The sequence below is a fragment of the Gambusia affinis genome, linkage group LG09 (genome assembly GCF_019740435.1).
Source record: "Gambusia affinis linkage group LG09, SWU_Gaff_1.0, whole genome shotgun sequence".
NCBI classification, from domain to species: Eukaryota; Metazoa; Chordata; class Actinopteri; order Cyprinodontiformes; family Poeciliidae; genus Gambusia; species Gambusia affinis.
This window is the reverse complement of record NC_057876.1, coordinates 15,827,671-15,850,224: the sequence shown is the minus strand read 5'-3', so window position 1 is coordinate 15,850,224 and position 22,554 is coordinate 15,827,671. Positions and strand designations below refer to the sequence as shown.

At 37.7% G+C, this 22,554-nt stretch overlaps 1 protein-coding gene across 1 annotated transcript in view; it reads right to left on the bottom strand.

Annotated features, from left to right (window-relative positions):
• Positions 1-12,273, bottom strand: part of ahnak (AHNAK nucleoprotein) — a 34,107-nt gene extending 21,834 nt beyond the window's left edge. Inside the window, 5 exon segments of the mRNA XM_044126899.1 lie at positions 12-238; positions 337-493; positions 2,385-2,443; positions 5,263-5,325; positions 11,990-12,273. Coding sequence (XP_043982834.1) covers positions 12-238; positions 337-493 — 384 coding nt within the window. The 5' untranslated portion in view covers positions 2,385-2,443; positions 5,263-5,325; positions 11,990-12,273.
• Between the last annotated feature and the right edge of the window lie 10,281 nt (positions 12,274-22,554).

Below are 22,554 nucleotides of genomic sequence, written 5' to 3'. Positions count from 1 at the left end.
AGATAACTTACGAGAATGATTTCTGGACTTGATGCTCCAAACTGTGACTTCCCTTCCCATGTGAGTGTGCCCATTGGAGAACGACATGGTGTGCTCAAGGGTGAGTAGCATGGGGATTTGTCTCCTTTGTTTTGTAGTTTCAGTCCAACTTTGTGTTTGTTCAATGTTTTCAGTAACTCTGCTGTCTCTTCGGAGCTCATATTTTCAAAGTAGATAGTTGCACCCACAATCTGATCGCCTACAAATTCAGTATAAATGTTTGTTATGAATTAATCTTGAAAACAAAATAGATGGTGAAAAAATATTATTGTTAAAAACATCAAGATAATGTGCTACCTTCGTATACTTTTCCAGATCGTGCTGCAGGTGACTCTCCTTTCACCTCCTTGACGAGGAGCTCCCCTCCACTTGTGTGTTCGATGGTCAAGCCAGTTTTGTCTGGGCCTTCCCAGTCTTGAAAGAGCACTTCCCTGGTGTCTTCTTCGTCAGCCATCTATAAAAGTAAACATTTAATTAGACAGAAAAAAAAGTGGGGCAAAATACGTCTGGTTGTCACATTTGATAACTAACTTCCTGTGGGATACAGTTATAACATATTGCAAGTGAAATTTCCAAAATAGAAAAGAAATTATCTACATAATAATACAAGGTTTTCCACAGTGCACACTGAAGTTTTAGAATTTTTACATAAAAAATTTTATGTAAAAATGAAATGTAATTTTTCAGGTTCTCTGTGTTCCTCTTCTATGGCTTTTACGAACAAAGTTTTAATTTTAATGAAATATTTATTAGGATTTGTAAGTATTGTGGTGGTATGTGATGCTGATGACTTAAAATGGTGGTAGGCTAAAAGGCTGCATGGTTGAGGCAAACTGCTGAAATCGGTTCTCATTGTTGAAGCTGAGTGACCAAAATCACATAAATTTGATCTCAGCCTCATGCTGTCCACCCTTTCTTGTCACAACTGCCCCGGCTAGCTCCTGGAAGTGCATACTGAAGCATTAAATGCCTCATGCTCAGTTCTGGTCCAATGTAGTGGGCAAACAACTTACAGACGACTTCTTTTCTTTTTTCTAACATGGAAAGTAAAATTAGATTTTCCAGCTTATCAATCATTATTTCCTCCTTCTCTGAATTTGTGTAAGAATTGATCCTCTCTCCCATGATTGCTGTTTATACAGCAAGCTGCCTTTGTAAACCAGACACATGGCAAAACACTATAACGTTATTGCAGCAGGATGCGGTTCACAGAAGCTCGGCTCAAAGTGTCTTGCAAACTGTAAGGGGCTGTGTGAAAACAAACATCCAAAAATCGCCTGATGGTGCATCGATGGTTTGACTTGATTTGACCATGCTTAAGAGTTTCACATTAGTTATTGAACATTGTTAAAATACTGCATTACAATTAGTCCACAAGAGGCTCCATGAGAGGACATTTGTCTATTGTTACCTGCAAGAGCTATCAGAAATTATTTGGTTGTCATGATGAGAAGGAAAATCAGCAAGTATAATACATCATGACCGCCTCAGATATTTCAATTAATGAAAATCCATACTAAATTTGTAAGTTAATGAGTATTTTCCATCTTTGATGGAGTTTTTTAAACGATGATGGAAAAATCTGATGGCCATCCATTATTTTGACCGATTACACACCTGACCACTTGGTGCAGATGGACAGACAGTTTCAGACAGAGAATATAGTAGTCACTAACTGAATCAATAGGTTCTATGATACATTTACACCACAGCATCATGTCTGATCTTGACTTTTTCTGAGAACTGACAGTGGCACATTGAAGAGTTCTGGTCAAGAGGCTTTGGAGCGCATCAAATGCAGCAGAATCCCACTGAGGGGAATGTGTGCAGAATTAATTAATATTCAGAGTCTAGCCAACTTTTGATCGCTTCAGTTGGTGAAGTGTTTCAAAACTCTGTTACTGCAGAGAATGTTAAATTAATGTATTCAGCTTAATGATGACACACTGTCTAAATGTCCTGCTTGCGACCTCTCTCTCTCTCTCTTTTTATATATATAAATACAACTGCCATAATAAATTGTGACAGTGTATTTACTACAAACCAGTGTGTATGCTTGTGGCAGTTTCCACCACTTAGGACCATAGTAATGTGTCTTGTGAATTTATTTGACATATTTCAGACCAAACTAGGGACATGGAAGCTGAAGTTCCTCACCCAGTGTTTGAAGGAAATAAATACAATTTATTGAAGTTATTTCCTCAATTTTTGAATGAGTTTATCTTAAGTGTAAAGGTACTTGATTTCAAGCTGACAATCTAGGCTCAAAATAAACTCTACTGAGGACAACACTTTTTTTCAGAATTGCCTTTAAAATAATTGCAATAAAAGCTAACGCATGTTACCTTGGTTCTGTTTTCCTCTAAACCAGTCCTGGTGGGAGGAAAATGCTGTTGTTGTTTTCCTATATAACAAACACAAAAACAAAAGAAAACCTCAAAAAAGAATTAAAACAATTTCTCTATGAAAATAATTCATCATGACTGAAGATAATAATATATGAGACCCATGTATGAACACTAGATGGTGATAAAACTCAATTGACAACATAGCTTCCACTAACTCCAAAAATCACATTGACAACTCCCTCTTTTTAGAATGGTGTTAGGGCATGTTTTTGTAAATGTGGGTGCAGTTAGACCACACCCTGCCCTGAGGAAAGCAGGCAAATCCTGTGCCTGCACCCTAGCTTCAAAGTCAGTAAAAGGAACAATGATGGTGTCCAGCTTTATGAAAACATATGCTGCAGAAAGCTGAACAGAAAACACATGCATGTTTATGTTGCAAGCTATTGTTATTAAAAGTAAATATTCACATTGACAAACGACAAAGTGGAAAACTACTATAAATTCAAAAGTACTGTACATAGGAAATTGTCTCAGTCTCTTTACTAAGAGTTTCTTTATAAAGACTGTCTTCCAGTCTTTCAGTAAACATCAGCTTACACTGTTCGCTGTATTTCTGTCTTAGCATCCAATTTGTGTTTCCTAAATCCAAGGTCATTCAAGTAAATGGCGGGATATTTAGAGATAAGATGTTTTTTTCAAGTAAACTGAATAATGGTTCACCTTTTTAATCTGTCACACAAGGGGAAATTTTGAAGGTGAAACCACTACTGAGCTAAAGCAAGATCATGCATTTGCCAAAAACATCTTCCATATCTCAACATTCTTAAGACAATATTTTCTAGGTTGATGAGACAAAAGTGGAACTTCTTGCAGTGGGTGCATCCTTTGACATCTGATGTATCGCTAACAATATTTCAGAGTCTGAATCTGCTTGGGTCCTGCAGGACTTTAACGATTAGTCATATCTGTTAAGCCATGAATTGTACTCTCTCCTAAAATATCCCAAAGGAGCTTGTGTGGTGATTAGAAACACACCCATAAGTCTATTTCTGATTTAAGGGCTTGGAAGTTACCTAGCCAAATTCTGGACTTATATCTTTTGGGTCCTATCTCATGGGGTAGGTCCCAAAAGTGACAGACCTGTTTAAGGTCTGTTACTTTAGAAAACATTCCAGTATGGCATAATTAAAAGACGAGTGAACTAAAGTTATTTCATAGCAATGTAAAAGACTCATTGCTAGTTATTAAAAATTCTTAATAAAAGTTGTTGCTGCCAAGGATGGCCCAATCAGTTATTAGATATTGGGCGAAATTATGTTTTCACATAGAGTCTGTTTACTTATGAAATGCTTTTTCATTTCATAAGTAAATTTATCATCTAAAAACATCATTTTGACCTGTAATTTAATCTTTATCTGATATTAAATAGTTTTATAATCTTAAAGATTGTAGGCTTATGAGAAAGATGTAATAATCAAATCTAATGCGTAACCTTGGTTTTCAAGCTTTTAAAGTCCCGTTCAAGGGTAAAGACACAACGTAACAAGTCAATAAATAGACTTGTTCTGTGTAATTGGGGATACAGGGGGATGTGTGCAATGCTTTGAGGTAATATTAAACCCTGTTAACCTATCTATCTGGAATACCTTTTTTACAATACTATAGACTGCACAACACACTGAGCATTGTAACTTATGTTAGTGAAAAGTGGGTTAGAGTTTATGGCAAAGATCCGGACAACCAAATGCAGGTAACTAAAACTTCAACTTTTCTTTTCTCTTCATGCTTTTTATCTCACTTAATGTTTCAGTGTGACCCATTTAAAGCTTGAAATGCAAATCAGTGAAGACTTCAAACTACAACTTAGTAAGCATGAATTTATTTCTGTGTGGAATGACTATGAAGAGGAGTAACGTAGCCTTATGTACAATTTTAGTTAATAAATTTTAGTGAAGCATATCTGCTTAAATTAAATGCAACAATATGTTTCCTTTAAAACAACACCAAAATGCAAAAGGCCAAGTAGAGTTGAGTCCCCTTCTATTTTTCTTTCTTTAATGAGCAAACAGTCTCAAGTATCCTTCCTTTGCCCACTATACTAAAGCTAAACTTATACCTTTACCTTTAGTATAGGTTTAAACATTTCATCAAATGGATTGAAAATGGCAATAAGCAATACAATTGCTGCAGCAAAATCACATGATTAGTTATAGACTGTGCAGCAAACAGCTGCTGAATAAATATGGCTTTGTTCTCAAAATCATAAGACAAGCCTGCAGTGGATGACTCAAACAGCTCAGACAACATGACAATCAACTTTACTTTCTCTACTTAAAAGTAGATAAGTGTTTTTCAATTTGGAACTTTGAAGTAAACCATGAAGGATGTGAAAATAAGGACAGAGGGAATCAGACAAGCTCGCCTGTCATGTTTTATTACAGTCTGGTATGTGTGTTGGGAAAAGGGGGCGTGGAGAACACGGCAGACTAAAGCCTCTTATAATAAAGCATAACCACAAAACATTTCTGGGTGTCCATGCCTTCTCGCTGACCCACAAGATGTTGCAGATATTTTGATTTTGATTTTTTTTTTCCTACCAAGTAAACAGCACAAGTTTGGCGGGCTTTTAAGTGAACTGTTTCATAAGAAGGGTTAGAGTAGAACAGGTGGTCTCTTGCAGAGGTGCCAAATGTCAGGCTGCAAGATTCTGCACAGCTGAACAGATCGGGCATGACCATTAAGGTTTCAAATGCAGCCTTGCAACTGATATTCCAGAAGCAGTTTTGAGTCCAGTCACATGACGTATTGTTGGAGTGGGGTGATGTGCAGTATGTAAGTTAGCTGTCTTTATTGTGTGGTGTGTGAGGACACTTACCTTGGATTGCTCAAGCTAATCCAAGGGCTTCAGTCTGCTTCTTGTGTTCTTCTTTTTTGACTTCTGTTGAGAGCAATACAAAAACAGAATTGGGATTTAATATGTAATTTGTGAATATACTTCTAGTTAATGTTATGGCTACAGAGAAAAACCCACCTGTGTTTTTTTTTTTTTTTTTTTATACAATGAGATGCCTTTTTTCAGTTAAACTGTTAAAAAATGTCAGTCTACCAAGATATGTCTCGGTCAAATGTTTAAGTTCATTCTTAATTACTCCTTAGTTAATTATTCATACTAAATTAATCAAATGCTTCATCTCCGATCAGAATCTTCAGACTTTCATAGTTTACCAATCAGTGACAGCAATGTTTACCCATATAAGTAATCATGCAAAACTTTCTGTTATTTAGATTTAAGTAAATAAATCTACATATCTGCATTGTATGGTCCTCAGTTTAAGGGAAGGGTAGACAAATGGACACGTTTGTACCCTTCCCACCTAATAACTAAGGTAAAGTTTGAAACTAAACTTAACATTTTCAGTTCTGTTCTTACTCTTGGGCTGTGACTACAAAGTAGAAAACCACCAAAGGCCAGTCACAGACTCCCAGTGCTAGTGAAAAAAGTAATTGTTGTAGGAGTTGTATTTATCATTCGGATCCTGATCTTCCGTAGGCAGGCCTAGTCTGTCTTACTTCTACCCGCTGCAACTGGCCCGACTTTTTAAAGGTCTTGTGTGGATTATTGTGTCAAGCTAGTGGCATATTGTGAAACAAAGCCTCCATTTTGTCAGTCAGAGAACAAACAGAACCAGACTTGATGTGAGTGTAGAAAGGCATCTACCAGTGGGAACATGTCGATCAAAACAAATAGTCCCCTAGCCCTCTCATTAACTTCCTCCTGCACAACACCCTATTTTTAATATGCACTAAAGTGCTCACCACTTTGATCCTAAATAAAAGGATCTATCAGATAGAAGCATTTTCTCAGTAGTCTGTGTATTACTTATGTGGGCATAAAATACAGCAATAAATATAAGGAAAGTAAAAGTGTTGCTTAAAATCAAGATTACATATATAGTTTTTTCCTTGTTTGTTTTTGAATGTGACTCATACTGGAATAACTCAGATCAACACATCGAGTTCTCAGTTGTTTGTGTTGGGAGACTGGCAGCACGGCAGCTGTGTACACTTTACAGTCCATCCTCTTGTTACTGTTAGGTATTAATCAGACTGCCCTGTCAGAAGTCATTCAGATACATCCGGACTGATTTTAATGGTCATATGGAACCATATGAAGAGAGTTGAAGTTATTCCATTCCTTTGAATGCCAAATCTAATCTGACACATAAGATGGGACAGAAGCACGATGGATAACTAATGTGCAAAAAGGTTGCCACACCTTCTTAGCTTTGGTAGCACTCTAGACATAACTACTGATGTGGTCCTCCGTAGTGAGAATAGTCTCATGAATACTAAAGCAACTACACATACAAATAGTACATTACACATGTGGGATGAAGAACGTTTGCTTTGCCTATATGTCTTGCTTATAGAGTGAGGTACTCACAGTGCAACCCCACCCAGGCCTCCAGTCACACACATTCCTTGATAGAGCTGTCAGGCCAACTGGAAGGGAGCCCAGCCTCTCCCTGCAGTGACTAACTGCACAGAAATGTCCCTCTTTCTCTCTCACACTGATTCCTACCCCATACCCTACTCAGTTGCTCACACCTCTGCAAGTCAGCCCTCTATATCCCCTAAAACTCTAGGTTCTGCACTGATGAACAAGAGCCCTACATCCGTCCAAATATGTGAGTGCAACGGCAAGACAAAGCATACAATTTTTTAAAAAACTGTGAACTTGTTTCACAGATGTGATGTTATTGTGATTATCATTTCACTTAAATCTTTCTCCCCACCTGCTTGACACTGTGAGAATCTTTTAGATGCTTTGAATTTCATTTGTACCGGTTTTCCCAACTCCTGCGGGCACATATCAGTTTTGCCATCATAATTTCCCCGTAAGTAGGTCACAATGTGATGGAAACATATGAAGAGAGTTGAGGTTATTCCACTCCTTTGAATGCCAAATCTAATCAATTTTGTGTGCAGAGAAGGGAAGCAATGTGACAATGATTACATCTCACTGCTTAGTTTATCAAGCAGTGATGCTGGGCAAAGATAAGATTTGATTATGAGCAAGTAGAAAAAGACCTCTGTGCAGTGAGGCAAAAAGAGGACAAGGAGAAGTGAGCAAATCAGTCTTCTTGTCAAAACAGAATAGGCTCCCTGTTTCCCCTTGCCGCGTTGGAGTTTGACGCAGCACGTAAAGCAAACACAAAGAGAGACACAGCAGGCCTCAGCCTCTGGTTATTCCCCAAAGAAGCAGATAGCCTCTGCATGTCTGACACACATAAAAGGAATGAGCATCAAACTAAATTGTTCCTTTCTCCTCTCAGTGTTCACATACCCCTGAAGGAAACCACAAGTCCTGAATATGACCAAAGCCTGTCTGCTGACGCCAGCTCGGTCGGCTGCTGATTAAACCATTGGGACTTTGGCAGGAATCCGACAGAAAATGGAAATACTGAGAAGTTCTTCTCCTTCCTTTACAAAATCACAAACGAGACCAACCACCTTCTAATGCAAACTGCAACTCTGCCTTCACCACCATTCAAACTTCATGAGACATGGAAAACTTTGACTTATATGTCTTAAAATGGTAAAGGTATGAGACAGCTCATGGCTCCTTCTTAAAGCTTTGTTCTGTGTCCCACCAGCAGACAACAAAGAGGGGAGGATCTCGCTTTGAATTTCCTCTCACCAAGGTTTCCAACTTTTTCCATATGTGCAAAGAGTTTTCAGGAAGCTTTTCCTATCCTTTCGAAGAAAAGCATCAAAATCATTTGTGCACACAAAACTGGGAATATCACACCCTGAAAGTCAACGAGTTCTTCTAATGTACCCAAAAATAAATAATTAAATACAGACTGGAATTGAAAAAATTAAGCTGTGCCGTTATTTTACAGAATTTCACTTTAGTTGTTTTTTCTAAAATGAGAAGTGATGCTGGACTGAAGCCAGCGCACTGTTTCACAGCCAAGAACATTGAGCAACAAATGAAAGCATAAATAATAAAAAAGCATAGACCCATTTCCTTACATAGGTATAAAGAGCCATGATGCAAAATTTTAACTGTTTTTAAACACTGGTATAGGAGAATAAATTTTAAAACTAAATCATACAGATATTGTAAAACAATGTATGTATGTCATGACATGCTGTTTTTCAGCTTCAAGGCAGTTTGTCAAACTGTTTAATTTGCTACAGCTGATGTTTACAGTAAAAGTAATCTAAAGCCGTTTACAGTGGAGGGGACAAGGCAATTACAAATAAAGCTAGGTGGCAGCAGAATGTATATATTTATAGATACAATTCTGTAGCTACGTTCCTTTGCTACAGAATTTACATCATGACTGGAGCCAGCAATATGCATTTGTATCTAAAGCACAGAAGTGAGATTTGTTGGAGCATTTTAGACAGCGAGCCATGCCAACCTTGACTATCATCCGCCAGATAAGAAAAACCTAAACACCAAATGCTTTCCCAACGTTGCATTCCGGGCACTGCTCCCTGAAATTCTGGGCCCCAACCCCTCCCTGCTAAAAGATTTGCTAACAGATGCAGCCTGTTACTCCTTGCATGGGGATACATGACAGGTTTTAACAGTGAGGAGCAAGGTGAGATTGTACAGTGAAGCAACACTTGTAGAAGATTTATTGTTCTGGGTGGTTCTGTGAAGCAGATGTTTGGATGAACGGCAGTGTAAGTTATTAGCTTATGAGGGCTTCAAAAAATAAGGGAAAGCATTCACACCCCTTTTGAATTCGATGCTTGCAAAGGTTCAGCCAAATGAAAAGCTACAATAAACAAAACTGAATCGAATCCACATGCATGGGTGGGACTTTTCTGGCGAGATCATCATAACTCTCAAAACACTATTTTTCAGCAATAGAGCTTGCAAGAGTAATGATAAAAGCTCCTCAGAGTTTTGAGTGCACGGTGAAACAATCCAAACCAGCGCTGGATGGGTGAAAAGGGAGTGGCTGCTGTGTGGATTGCCTAAAAAACTTTCTAAAAGTGTACTATAATCTTATGTGTGTTATTTGCAGCTGAAAGAAGCCTCAAAAGGGGATTCTGCTGGAGCTATGTAAATCTAACAGAAAGCCAGTTTAGAGACAAACAATCTATAGTTTTCTCTTTCATCTTTTTCAGAGCATTCACCACCCTCTTATATGGTCAACACACACTGTGACTTCTTGCAGCCACCCACTTCATGAAATCTCAAGGAAACGGCAAAGGAAGTGTGCTGAAGACCAGTTTCCTTTAATTTCACACTGAAGAGTATTAAAAACAGCACAGCTCTCATTCCTGCTGTCAATCAGCAGCACCCAAAGAGTGCGTGCAGCTGTATCTGATGTAGTGCGTAGACCAATATCTTGACATAAGTCAAGGTTCTCAGCAGTCATGAGACATGGCTTACTAAAGACTATTTTTTTCCATGCAGATGTCACATTATACCAACTCTGTATTAGAAAGGCCGACAGCGCATATGAAGACAAACAGTACCCACCCAAGGCCACAATGAGGCCCTTTTAACTGACAAGCATTTCAGCATCTAACAGCTGGGGACAAAACATGTTACGACCTGATAAGCGAATTATTATGTTAATTTAAAGTTCACACCTTTACAGTTATTTCCTAACTAATCTAATCATATTAGGCGCATCCTCACTCAACACAATGCCTAAAAATACCTTTTAGCTCAATGTATCAATTTGGCTCTATAAGCAGTGTATGTTACAATTAATCAGCTTGACAAGAGCAATTAAAAACATGCCAGACATTTACTGCTGCGGGGCACTAAACGTTGGTTCGACGTACGTGGTAGCAAACAGTGAACAGGGTGGTGCGAAAAGCAGCTCGGAGTTTTGGGTGTGGCAGGAGGGAGTTGCGGAGGACAGGCGACTGTACATTGCCAAATCTAACTTCTAACTAAGGTTCAGCAAAGAATTATACAAATTATACTATACAACTCAAATGGTGTTCCATTATAGGCACGATTAAAACATTAAGTGGCAATACATGTATTGAAAAGCCCAAAATATAAGGCTATGACATAATAATGCTTGGAAACCTCTGTCAGTTTTTGGATTTCTGAGAAAAAAAACAAAACGTTTTCCCCCATTCTTCCAACGTGCTAAGCCTTTGCTCCCCCTTTCTATGCCTCAAACCTGGTTTCAATTAGCTTGTCTTTCCAAACCACTACATTCCATAACTCCCCTCCTCACCCCAGAACCACCCATCCCCCTCTCACCAACACGATTACTGACTCTCTTTCCCTGTCTTCCTACCATCTTTTCCCCCCCACATACCCTGGCATGGAGCCCAGGTTAAGTAACCCAAGGTATGGGGAAAATAAGGAGAAATCGTCCTCTGTCCAAGACTTACAAACGAGTAAGTCATAAAAGATTTACATGCGTCACGGCTGCAGGGGTTTAACTTTTCTACCATATGAAATAAAGTACATATTTGGTCAAAAAAAAAACATCTACACAGACGTTCAACATTTCATAAAAAACATTTTGAACTGAAAGCTTACATAAAACATCAACAGAGAAAAGTTAACAACATTCAACATGTGCCCTTCACTATCCAGTCAGGAGGTTTAAAGAGCTCGACTGTGACAACTGTCTATGGTGTGTATGGGTTCCTTTTTTTTCCTGGCTGTAAAAGGGTGTGCCTGTCTGAGGAGACAGCAAAGCAAGAAGAGAGGGAAGAAAAAAGAAGCAGGAGAAAGGAGGTGAAGGAGAGAGATCCACACCCAAACTTGTTGCTGCAGGCTCTAACAGGGAAGTATCTTCACTTGCTATCTAACAAAAGGTGGAGTATAAATTGGAGAAAGGCATCAACCATAACATCAGCACATCGAGATTTTTTTTATCCAGCCGCTGCCACGTCATTCCATCCTCAAATTACTCTTTAAAGGTTTTCTTTCCAAAGCAGGATACAGAATAGGCTGGATGCGAATAGGCATCAAATTATCAAACCACTACAGAAAATCTGTGATTGTGTAAAATCCCTATTTTTATTTCTCAAGTCACTTAAATCACTTTTGAAAAAGTTTATCAAACACTTTCATGCCCATTCAACTTCTTCTGTTAGGGGAAAATAAAGTGCGCCACTGCAGTTAAACCCTCAGCATTCATGTGGCTGTGGGTACACACCCACTTCTCATGCCGTGCTTTGCTTTAAATGAGGTTTTGAATATGCAATGAGATCCATACAGATTGTCACTTTACAGAAATATACTGAACAAAAAATAATATTCTAAACTTCCCCGAACTTTCTATTGGATACCCCCTCTTCAACTTTTTTTTCTTTTGGGAGAAGCACACAACATCAGAACAGATAAGCACATGCAATAAAGCAGGACACTGTCATTGTAAACTTACAAACACAGACATAGCAAGTGCCCCTTAACAGTACAATAAACTGATAACACTCACTCTTTTGCAATTGTGCTGTTGAAACTGACTGAACACCTAAATCTGATGGGCAGATAAGCATGAAACAAAGAACAGTTTGTCAAATTTCAGCAGTCAAAAAGCAAACATTAACTTTACTGTAAAACAGAAAAAAAGAGAGAAAAAGTTCATCTTTACCTGTGCGCAATCGTTGCGCCAAAGAAGCCTCACACCCGCTTGAGCATCCTTGAAAACGTGTCTTCTCCCCTTCACCCCAGCACTTTTCACACTGTCACAAGTTTGCAGTCTGTCAGAAGTATGTCTCTGTTTTCCAGTTTCTCGACCACTTAGACTTCCAGGGCGTTTTCTCCCCTCTCCTCTCTCCCTCCCTCCCTTCTCTGAGTTGATTTAAGCCTCTTGTTTTTTTTTTTTGTTTGGTTTTTTTTTCCCCTCCTCTGTGTGGCTTCTACTCTGGGCTAAGCCGAGTGGTTGGACCAGGAGCTGGGTAGGGCTCCTGGTTTGCAGAGGGAGGAGAATACAAGGGAGGAGATCTGTTGGAGGGAGTGGTCCTTTGCACTGGGACCACCCACTGTTCCACATAGAGGGCTGCAGAGACATGTAACAAGAAAACTGAGTTCTGGTTCAGGGGAGAAAAGGTGATTGACAGTATGGAAACTGGTTAAACAACTGTTTTGAAACTGTCCTCAAACATATTCGTGTACATTTTCATTGCCATCAACGTATAACTACTTAAATGTAATACTCATGTGTTTAGTATTCATCTCATGCTGACACAGTGTAACACATCCCAATGTGGGTATCATATGACAGACAATAGCACAACCCTGTTATAACAGCACTGAAATCACTGTACACAATCTAATACAAACTTATCATTAACTGAGTGACTCATAAATGAATAGTTTTCCTGTACTTGAAAGCAAAACTATCTGTTTATGTAAGTTTTTCATTGGAGCAGTGCCGCCCAGGATGACTCACTTGCAAAAACTCAAATATTTTTATTTCAGTTTGAGCTGTTTGAATTGTAAAAACTATAATAAATGCAGGTTTTACATAATTTTTTGCAGATGTTCTCTAGCATAAATTTCCCTTTGTAATGGTAGTTAATGTGCCAAAAAATCTCATATGACTGCAGCATGGCTCTGAAATAGTCACAGTGAAATACACTGTCAAACATTTCAATGAGGTAGGCGCTCCTCTTCCAGCCTGCAGTCATTTGAAATAAGCACAGTTTTGCTTCAAGCTCTTATGGAAGAGCAGCCAATGAAAATAACACCAATGTTAAATTAAACACTTGGAAATTGGTCAAAGCTGCACAGTTTTCCATGTGTTGGTAAAATAAAGGAAGGCATTATACGACATTAACAGAGTTGCTGCTCAATGACAACCTCAGCAGAAAAATCTTCCTGGAGTTATATGAGAGTATTTGGACTAGCAGCTGGGGTATATATTAAAATATCTGGTTAAAGGAGTTCAGTAACTAAAACAGAGTAACCCAACCTTTCTTTCTGATGTTCCCACTGGCCATGTCATATGAACTTAAGTGCCCTTTTTTCTAACACCACCCATTGTGTTGCTTTCATTTAAGCTGATGTCAGAAACATCAGACTATAATACCTAGATTTTCAACTTACTGGAGCCTTCAGAAGTTACAACTTCTCCTACAATTATTAGGTATCCGAAGAAGGATACCTAATAATTATTTTTTGGGGGATTTTTTTCCCCCAGTTTTTCAGTAATAATAAAAACTGAAAAAGAAACTATTAATGCCACTCTTTGGAGATTTCCACTTCTCGTCAAGGACAAATTATTATGTAAATTTTCAGTCCCACAACAAATATAGACACGTTTTTAATTTCAGGAGAAAGTCAAATGCTGGTGTTGGTCAATTGTTTTGTATCAAATCTATGACTTACACCCTTTTCACATTGCCCACAATATTAATACCTGCTTTCATGGCCAAATAATCACATTTTCTTAATTTACCACTGATCTTGGAATCCATGAAGTGCAGTCAACTCCCTCCTATTTGTGGATTTTTCCCTGGGACATAGCTCCAAATTCTTCGCAGAAAAATCCATCAATTGTTTTGATTTTCAGGTCATTCAAAATATTGAATGACCTGAAATATTGAGTTGCAATTGACATGTTATTGACTGGCGTTTGCAAAGCAGCCAATCCAAGAGGGTCATCTATTTTCATTGGCCCTGATTGCCTGTACACCCAGGAGTGGAAATAAGGAAGACTGTCGATATCACAAAATACCTTAAAACACACATCATAAACATTTTATCGATACTCCACTGTACTTGAAGGCTTCCATTAAATTAAATAAATGGCTTCAATAGAAGCCATTTATTTCATTAATTACACATTACACAGAATCTAATTACACATTAGATTCTGTGTGATTAACTTCAGAGTTAAACTTCTTTAACTCTGAAGTTTCTTTAACTTCAGAGTTAACGAAACCCATTTATTTAACTCTGAAATGGGTTCAGAGTTAAAGAACCCATTTTTCATGTTCCTCAAAGATGCTTCAAACCTGGACTTCACACCTCAGCAAAGCCACAGGCATGGGCTCCACGTTGCAGTGATGCAGTAATTCTGCTTGGGAGACTCACAGATTGAGGAAGCAGCAATTAGAAGGTTTTATATGAAAGTGCTTTTGCGCTCGGATGCCAGTAGAAGAAGTGCATGCTGAGAATTGCCATCAGCTTGAATGGACAATTTAGGGTCAGGATTAGGGTCTTTTTCCTCCCTGGGGCCCTGACACTGTTGGTGGAGAGGAGACTAGATAGAAGGGGATCCTGAAGAAGCCTGGGAGGACCAGGTGGAGATGGGGTGGAGGCGGGTCGAAGCACGGCTGGGAAGCAGGTTGATCCATGGATGATGAGCCTAATAGAGGGATTCTTGATCTACGATTGGCTGAGGTGGAGAGAGGACCTGGTGCTGGTGAAGATATGTAACGTGGCGATTGGATGATGCAGGTAAAGCTGAAGATTCTCCCAGTTATCTTAATATCATTCAAAAGAAATCCCGACCAACTGTTGAGTGCATATACTGTCTGGTACAGTATGTGAAAATATGTTTCAATAGGCCAACATTTTTATATTTAAAAACAATACTCTAATAGATTCTGTGTAATTAATATTTCTTATAAAAAAAAATGGACTTGTGGATTTTCAATAATAAAATTGTACCAAAATGAACACTTTGAGTATATACCTGTATAACTTTTAATAGTCACATTTTTTATCTGAATTACTGAAACAAATAAAATTGTTCATGGTTTTCTCATTTTCTGTCTAAGTGTTCTGCTATATTTTCAGTTTTAAAGAGTATCTATGAGAAATAGGCATCATTTATTTCTATTAAATGTTGCTTTACATGTAAAACTGTAAAACATGGAATAACATATGAATTACAAAAACTTTAGTTTCATCTGGTTCATTGGTATTTTTAGAGGCTCCCAATAATTGTTTTGTTTCTAATAACAAATGTACAGAAATTTGAGATTGTGCAACTGCACTAAAGATTAATTTATTCTAAGACTTTTCACAATTTTATTAGATGAGTAGAGCACTGTATGTTATTTCCCATGTAAATAATTTTTCTAGTTTTTATTGAAAAAGTTTCTCTTTATGTTATTTGTTTTATAGTTTTTATTTAAAATTACTCGAGCTTCTCTGGAAACTTTCCCAGCTCAAGTTTTCTCACCCAGTTAGTTCTCTCCAGTATTTATGTACACTTCCAGTTGTGGACAGAAAATTTCATGTTGTTCTTAGATGCAGTCACTCAACTGTTGTGCCGGATAACTGCTTCTCCTAATTTTAACCATATCTGAAATAACCCTCTCGCCGATCTCCTCTCTACACACCCGTGCTCTACGAGCAAACAGCGAGCAAGAGGCATGAACAGAGGAAGTTGCCGCGCTGCTTTGTGGTAGACGAACAGGGTGTGGTACAGACGCTTGGACGTGTGCATGCTCACATTTAAAAGCTACGGCTTTCCAACGCTGCATATCAAGACGGCTTGGGGTTTGTTTTGTCGCCCCTCAAAAAAAAAATATATAACACTGTGAGGATCTTCCACAAAAACAAGAGTGACTTCTTATGTGTATGCGGAAATGGAGCTCTATTGCTGTATGTGCTTTGTGATAAAAGAGAGTAAATTTCCCAACATGTGTAACATTAGCAGAACTCAGAGAACTGTAGAATTTCTCTAGTGTTTGAACTTGAACTGTTTTTAACAAACAGCTCTGAAAGGCAGCAAAAAGAATCCAACATGAAAATAGTTATTGTTGGACTAAGATATCAAGGAGTGTGTTTTATGATAGACTTATACCTGCAGTAACTTACAGTCATTCTTTAACACATACGTCCAGATTTTAATCAGTGACTATTTTCCTAACTGTCCTTCTAATGCAAGTGCCTGCTGACCTCTGAGCGTTTGTAACCCTTTACTGAGATTAGGGCCCGCATCACCTTTGAAGATGGGTTTCACCTTTTTGCTTTCTGAACCAAAACTCCTGTGATGTGTGGGCATGTAAACAGCGTGGCTCTCCTTAAAGCTGTTTTTCGCTCAACAACTTTTCAACAGCGGCTGTTTATGGTCCCGTAATAGCCAGACAGTAAATGTGGCCTTTAGTGCCTGTAAATTCAGTTTTCCTTGACAACAGGTTCCTACGCTGATATGAGGACAAATTTGATGGGAGCCTTTGTTATTCATTTCCTTATCTGGATTAAATCTGAAGCAGGTTACAGCAAGAGCTGCTGGAAAACAACTCTAACAAAAGATTTAAAGTTCAGGGCAACTTTAATCTTTAAACTGCCTTACAGAAGTTACTCGTTCCTTAGCTCATTCACATTTTGTCTTTACCACAAATTTCAATTTATTTTAGTGTGATTGTGCTAGACCAAAACAAAGTTTTGCATAATTGTGAAAAACGTTGCATGGTTGTCACAGGTTTTGAAAACAAAAATCATACATGTGTGGGTTGCATATGTATGCACTCACTTTTATCGACTAAAATTTAGCTGTGAAGATGTTTAAAAACAGTTTTTGGTTATAAAACATGACAGGTTTTGTCAATCCATCGTCTGGAAATTGGTAGAACATGATCTAGTAGCAAACCTACCTGGACATGGCCTTCCACCTAATTTATCAGACCTGGGAATGAGAGCAACACTCAGGAGAGCAGCCAAAGTGGGCATGATAACTCTAGAGGAGCTGCAGAGTCACAGCTCACATGAGACAATCTGTTACCATGACAACTGTTAGTCAGGTGCTTTAGAAATCTAGCCGTTGTGGAAAAGTGACAGGAAAAAAAAAAGTCTATAGGAAGATGTTTGCAGTTTGCCACACATAATTTATTAGGCAAAGCAAAACATTAAAAAAAGATGAGACCAAGGTTAAACATTTTCACCTTAATGGAAAACACTATGCTTTGCAGAACAATGACACAAAAAACAAACATGATGGTGGCAGCATCATGCTGTGGAGACCGAGAAGGAAATTAGAATTGGTTTGAAACTTAATGGACGTAAATACATGGCAACAGTGGAAAAATAAAAAAACGTTTCAGGAAGCAACAAACTTGCGAAGCAGAAGTTTACTTTCGAGTGCCACAGCAACCCTAAATATAGTCAGCTATGATCGAAAGATTTAGATCAAAGCTTATTTATGTGGCCAAATGCTATTCTAAGCTGCATAAAGATCACAACATATCTAATATCTGTTCCATTCTGAAGATTGTATAAGAGATGCTATATTTGGCAGAAAAGTAGCACTGCACTGCAACCTGAACACAATCCCCTCCATAAAACGCAATGCATTAGGAATGCTTTTTTGTAATAATGACCGAGATGTCAGAACAAAGGATGGAGGTAAATGCAGGGCAATTTTCAAGAAAAATATTAAATATTAGGGGCTGCAAAAGTTGTGAAACTGGGGAGGATGTTTCCTTTTCAGACAGTATGCAGCTAGAGCTACAATGAGATGACTTGGATGAAAATACATTTATATTCATGCAAAGTCCTGAATTAAATTCAATTAGGAATCTGCCGCAAGACTTGATAACTACTGTTACTAAATACTTTTCATCCAGTCTGACTAAACATGAGCTTAGTTAGAAGAGGTTGGACTCTTTAATCTGTAAATTTGCTGAGTTGGCACAGACACACCCAAAAGACTTGCTGCTGTAATTGTAATGGAAAAGTGGTTCTGCAAAGTATTAACACAGGAAGACTAAGTGCAAATGTACACCACACTTTTCAGATTTTTTACTGTTGTTTTTTTGTTTTTTTTTAAATGTATTTTTGTTTTACACTTCATAATTGTGCACTGCTTTGTGTTGTCGCATTATTTAAAATCCCACTAATATACTTTGAAGTACGAAGTTGCAACATTACAAAGTTTAAGGTGTATTAATCCCTTTTCAAGGCATTGTTTGTGAAATAAAGTGTATCATTAAGGACATAAACTTAATTTTTTTTGCATGTTTTTATAACCAAATCTTCTCTGTCACTGCTTTGTGGCTCATAGCTCCGGCTGAATAAAAGGATATGTGGGAATGGGTGTGTTTCCTAGCCTTAGGTGTGGCAGCCAGTGAGAACAGACACGAGATGAGTCACAGCCCATAACAACAATGAAAACATGGCAACTGGAGTAAGGCCTAAAATCAGAGGATTAAATGGGGGTGGACCGTTGGAGGTATGACTGGTGGAGTACATGCGCAAGAGTGTGATTATTGTCTCCCGCAGGATAAAGGAAGTTGCATCGCTGTGGCCTGAGCAAAGCAGAGACTTGGCACAGCACCTGGACCTGATGACTGTTTTGACTTGATCAAAACTCCTTAAGCAACAGCTTGGCATTTCCTGTAGGTGCAGCACGTACAGATATGAGCTGACACATTAGATTGTGAAAAGCAAGTTAATTAATACATGGAGAACTGATTCATTCTGGTGTGGTGGAATCGCCTTCTGGGCTTTAACGAATTAAATTAGTTATAATAGGTATTTGACTATGTTTGTATGTATGAGAAAAAATTATCTTGTGTTATAAAATGTCACAATCTTCAACTAAAATTCCTTCCTAAATTCAGACAATGAAAGCAGTGTACTGAGCAAAGAGGCCCGCTTGTGTGAGTCACGGAGATAATTTGAAAGAACACGAGATCCAGTGGAAGAATTTATTCCAAAACATATTTAAGAAAATAACTCAATAGTAGATCCTCCTTTTTTCTTCTTTCTTCTTTCTTATTTTTTCATTATCTGTTTGCATGTTTGAGATATGTTTCTGGGTGAACTGTTGACATCTGTAAAAACTTGTCTCATAGATTTGGAATGATAAACTGTCACATGTCTTTGCCACCTCTCCTCTAAAAGTGAAAGCAATGCAGAGACTGAAAGAAACTGTCATTGGCTTCCCTTTGTTTTCTGTCTCCAGTACATATCACTGTGTCTTTAAGACATGCAGCACAAATGAAAGAAGAAAAAATGCTTTAAAAAATACTGAGAGTATTCCTTAACACTGGATAGGTTTGCAGTTTTAGACATTCCATTAAATATTGAAATAGACTTTTCTTCTGTTACAGAAGCAAATGAAAAAAAAACATTTATAATGCTTCTTTGTGTATTTCTTTCTGTAACATTGTTTATTTTATGTTGAGTGTTTGTCTGGCCAATGTGGAGGACAGTCAAAGAGGCATTGTGATGTTGAAGAAATGTCAAAGGGTATTTTCTACAGCAGCTCTCATGCGTTTGATTAATGAATGGACTATTGTGGATTTTTTTAAAGCCACAGATCAAGTAGCAGTCCATTTCTGTATGTGATCTTGCTACTTTTTCCAATGTAAATAACACCAAATGTAGTTTTTATTATTTTTTCCTTTTGTTATCACTGTTAGTGCCTATTGAGTTTCCATTTTGCACTGCGTGGTGTTCCCTGAGGACACGGCTCATGAAAGCAAGAAATGAAAACCACAAAAGGAAACGGTCTCCACATTTATGGTCTGTGGACTGTGAAAAAAAACTTAAATATATTTTAGAAGAATGTTGTAAATTTTCATGGTTTTTCCCCCCTATGTGCTGTAAACTGTTAATCTCATCAAATAACTAACTAAACAGATTGTTGTTTTCCTCTGCTGAACTCCGTCTGTTTCTGTTTTATATCATGTCCTGAAATGACTTTCGTTGCAAAGTGGCCCCAAATAAATAAACTGAATTGAAACTAAATGTAACTGCTCAAACTAAAACTTTTTTTTTTTAGTTGTTGTTTTCAGTGTGACTGTGTAGCTTCAGTATAATGTATTACATTGTTTATGTATATATAAAAGTAATACTTTTACCTGGCATCATTGTGTAGGATACTAGTTTTGTATTGTTGTCAGGGTAAAAGGAGCATAATCTGTGGTGGGCTTGTGATGTGATATTTTCAAGCGTAAAGCTGCTGATTTATACATTATATTGACTTTACAATTTGTGAAAACTCTCTGTAGAACCTGGACAAGTCACCAATTCACGCTCCTCACACCTAAGAGCAATTTGAAGTGACCAATTAATTTAACAGGCTTGTAATGGGACTGTGAGAGGAACAAGAGTACCCAGTGAGCGAACCCAAAAAAAGACCTCAGGCAGAATTAGAACCTTGTTTCTTGCAAAGGAATAATGCAAAAAAAATTTTTTTTTAAATCCACCATGAAGAGCAAAACTGTGGAGTTTTACTGCGATTTAGTTTTCCCTTAAAGGAAGGAGGGGAGACTCAGACAAATTGACATAATGATTTTCTTTAAGTATGTTACGTCAATAAAGAAACATAGACTTTGCCCTCTTCCTGCTAACATCAAAACAATAATTAATTTGTTTTTACTGTCAAGATAGTTAAGGTAAATCAAAAAGAAAAACTGGCCTGTTCTGTGACATTTTTATAGTGAAACCTGAAAGATATATATATAATTATAAAACAATAGTAAGATAACAACAAAGCTCTTATTTCTGCATAGTGAACATCCATGTCACCTGATGTCATATGGGTTCATATGGACCGAGGCTATGTGGCAAGAATAGTAGCAAACAACTGGGTGGAGAACAAACATAAACATTTTAAAGTGATTTGTTTCTTTTTAAAAACACTATGAACATGATGAGTTTGTTGTCATGAATTTTGTACATGAGTAAGTCAATCTGTGAGATTATTATAATGAGGATGATGATCAGACTGTCTCAGCTGCAAGAGGTTCAGCTTAACCATGTCTACTTGAGAATACAATTGATTATCCTTAAGCCATTATGGATGACAACACAGACACAGAGGATGAAGCAAACGATGAGGATAATGATCCTAAACCTGTAAAAAATTTCCTTTGATTCATTTTTTAGGTTTGTCTAAGTTCTGTGCATGCTACAGGTTTCAGTCCGTGTGGTGATCTTCTTGTAACAGATGATGCATCAGTTTTGCAAGCAGGATTATCTAATTTCTACTTAATTAAATCGAATAAGTCCAGTCTGACCTCGACTTCCATGTCTTTTTTTGTGGCTGAACTATCCAGACAGCCGTGGGGTTTCAGTCCATACAGCTCAGGAGTTTTGCAGCAACAGTTCAGAATAGAAGTGAAGCTACTGAAGAACAAACAAAAATGAATGAAACACAAACAGTAGAACTTTTGTGTTCTGCTGTTTGCAAACACAAAAGTTCACAAACAGTGCAAAAAAACAGAATGCGTACATCTAAAAAGTGCAATACCTTAACACCTCTGTGATGTCCAGTGATGTAGAAATGAAATACAGATGTCAGTGTGCTGGATGGGTAAACTCTACCCATTAGTTAAATATTGACAAACAATAAAATAAAATTAAAAACTGATTCTGGCATTTTCTATTGTGGTTGAACTAGAAAAGCAAGAAATGTACATCTTCTTAAAAAATGACAATCTGTAATCAAACTAAATGTTTCCTGTTTTAAGTCAAATAGGATAGAATTTTTAAAATTATATTTGCTAAATATCAGACAGGAAAAGACAATGTTGTCTTTCTTTAACCACGACACTCAGAAGGAGTGCAGCAAATATTGTGGTGGGCCAGCTGGGAAGCGGGGTGTTGTCCTGTTTAACTGTCAGTTTCTGATACCAAACAAAAAAGAACTTGTCAAAGTGCATGCCGGATGCTCACAGAGTAAAAATCTTGTGGGGTTCAAATGACCCCCATGTCTTAAGATTGCAGGAGGGTTAAAAACTGCATTAAACTTGGTTGTACTTTCCCAAGCTCCTAGCAAAACTTTGCTAGAATTTTGTCCCATTCCTCCTGACAGAACCGCTTTATAGGGAACCCACAGTTTTTTTTCCTCAAATGTAACGATGATCCCTGCAAAATATTTTAACAGTAGTTTTATCAACCTACAGAACATGTCCTTAAAAATTAAGGTCTTTGTGCCTAAGTGCATTTGAAACTGTAATCTATTGTTTTATGTTGCTTTTGACGTATTTGTTTCTTTTTCGCTGATCGTTATTTCACCTCATGTCAGCACTGATCTCTTTTTGCTGTAGATAACAAGAGTCTCTTACTAGCTATAACCACAGTGTTTAGTTGCATAAAATTGTTTAAACAGATGAACGTTACACCTTCAAGCATCTGGCAATTTTATGTTCCAGAACCGGATTAACCAGACTTGCGCTGATCAACAATTTATTTCCTGATACCTTGACATTTATTTTGTTTGAAGAATGCCTTAAAATGCATCCTTGA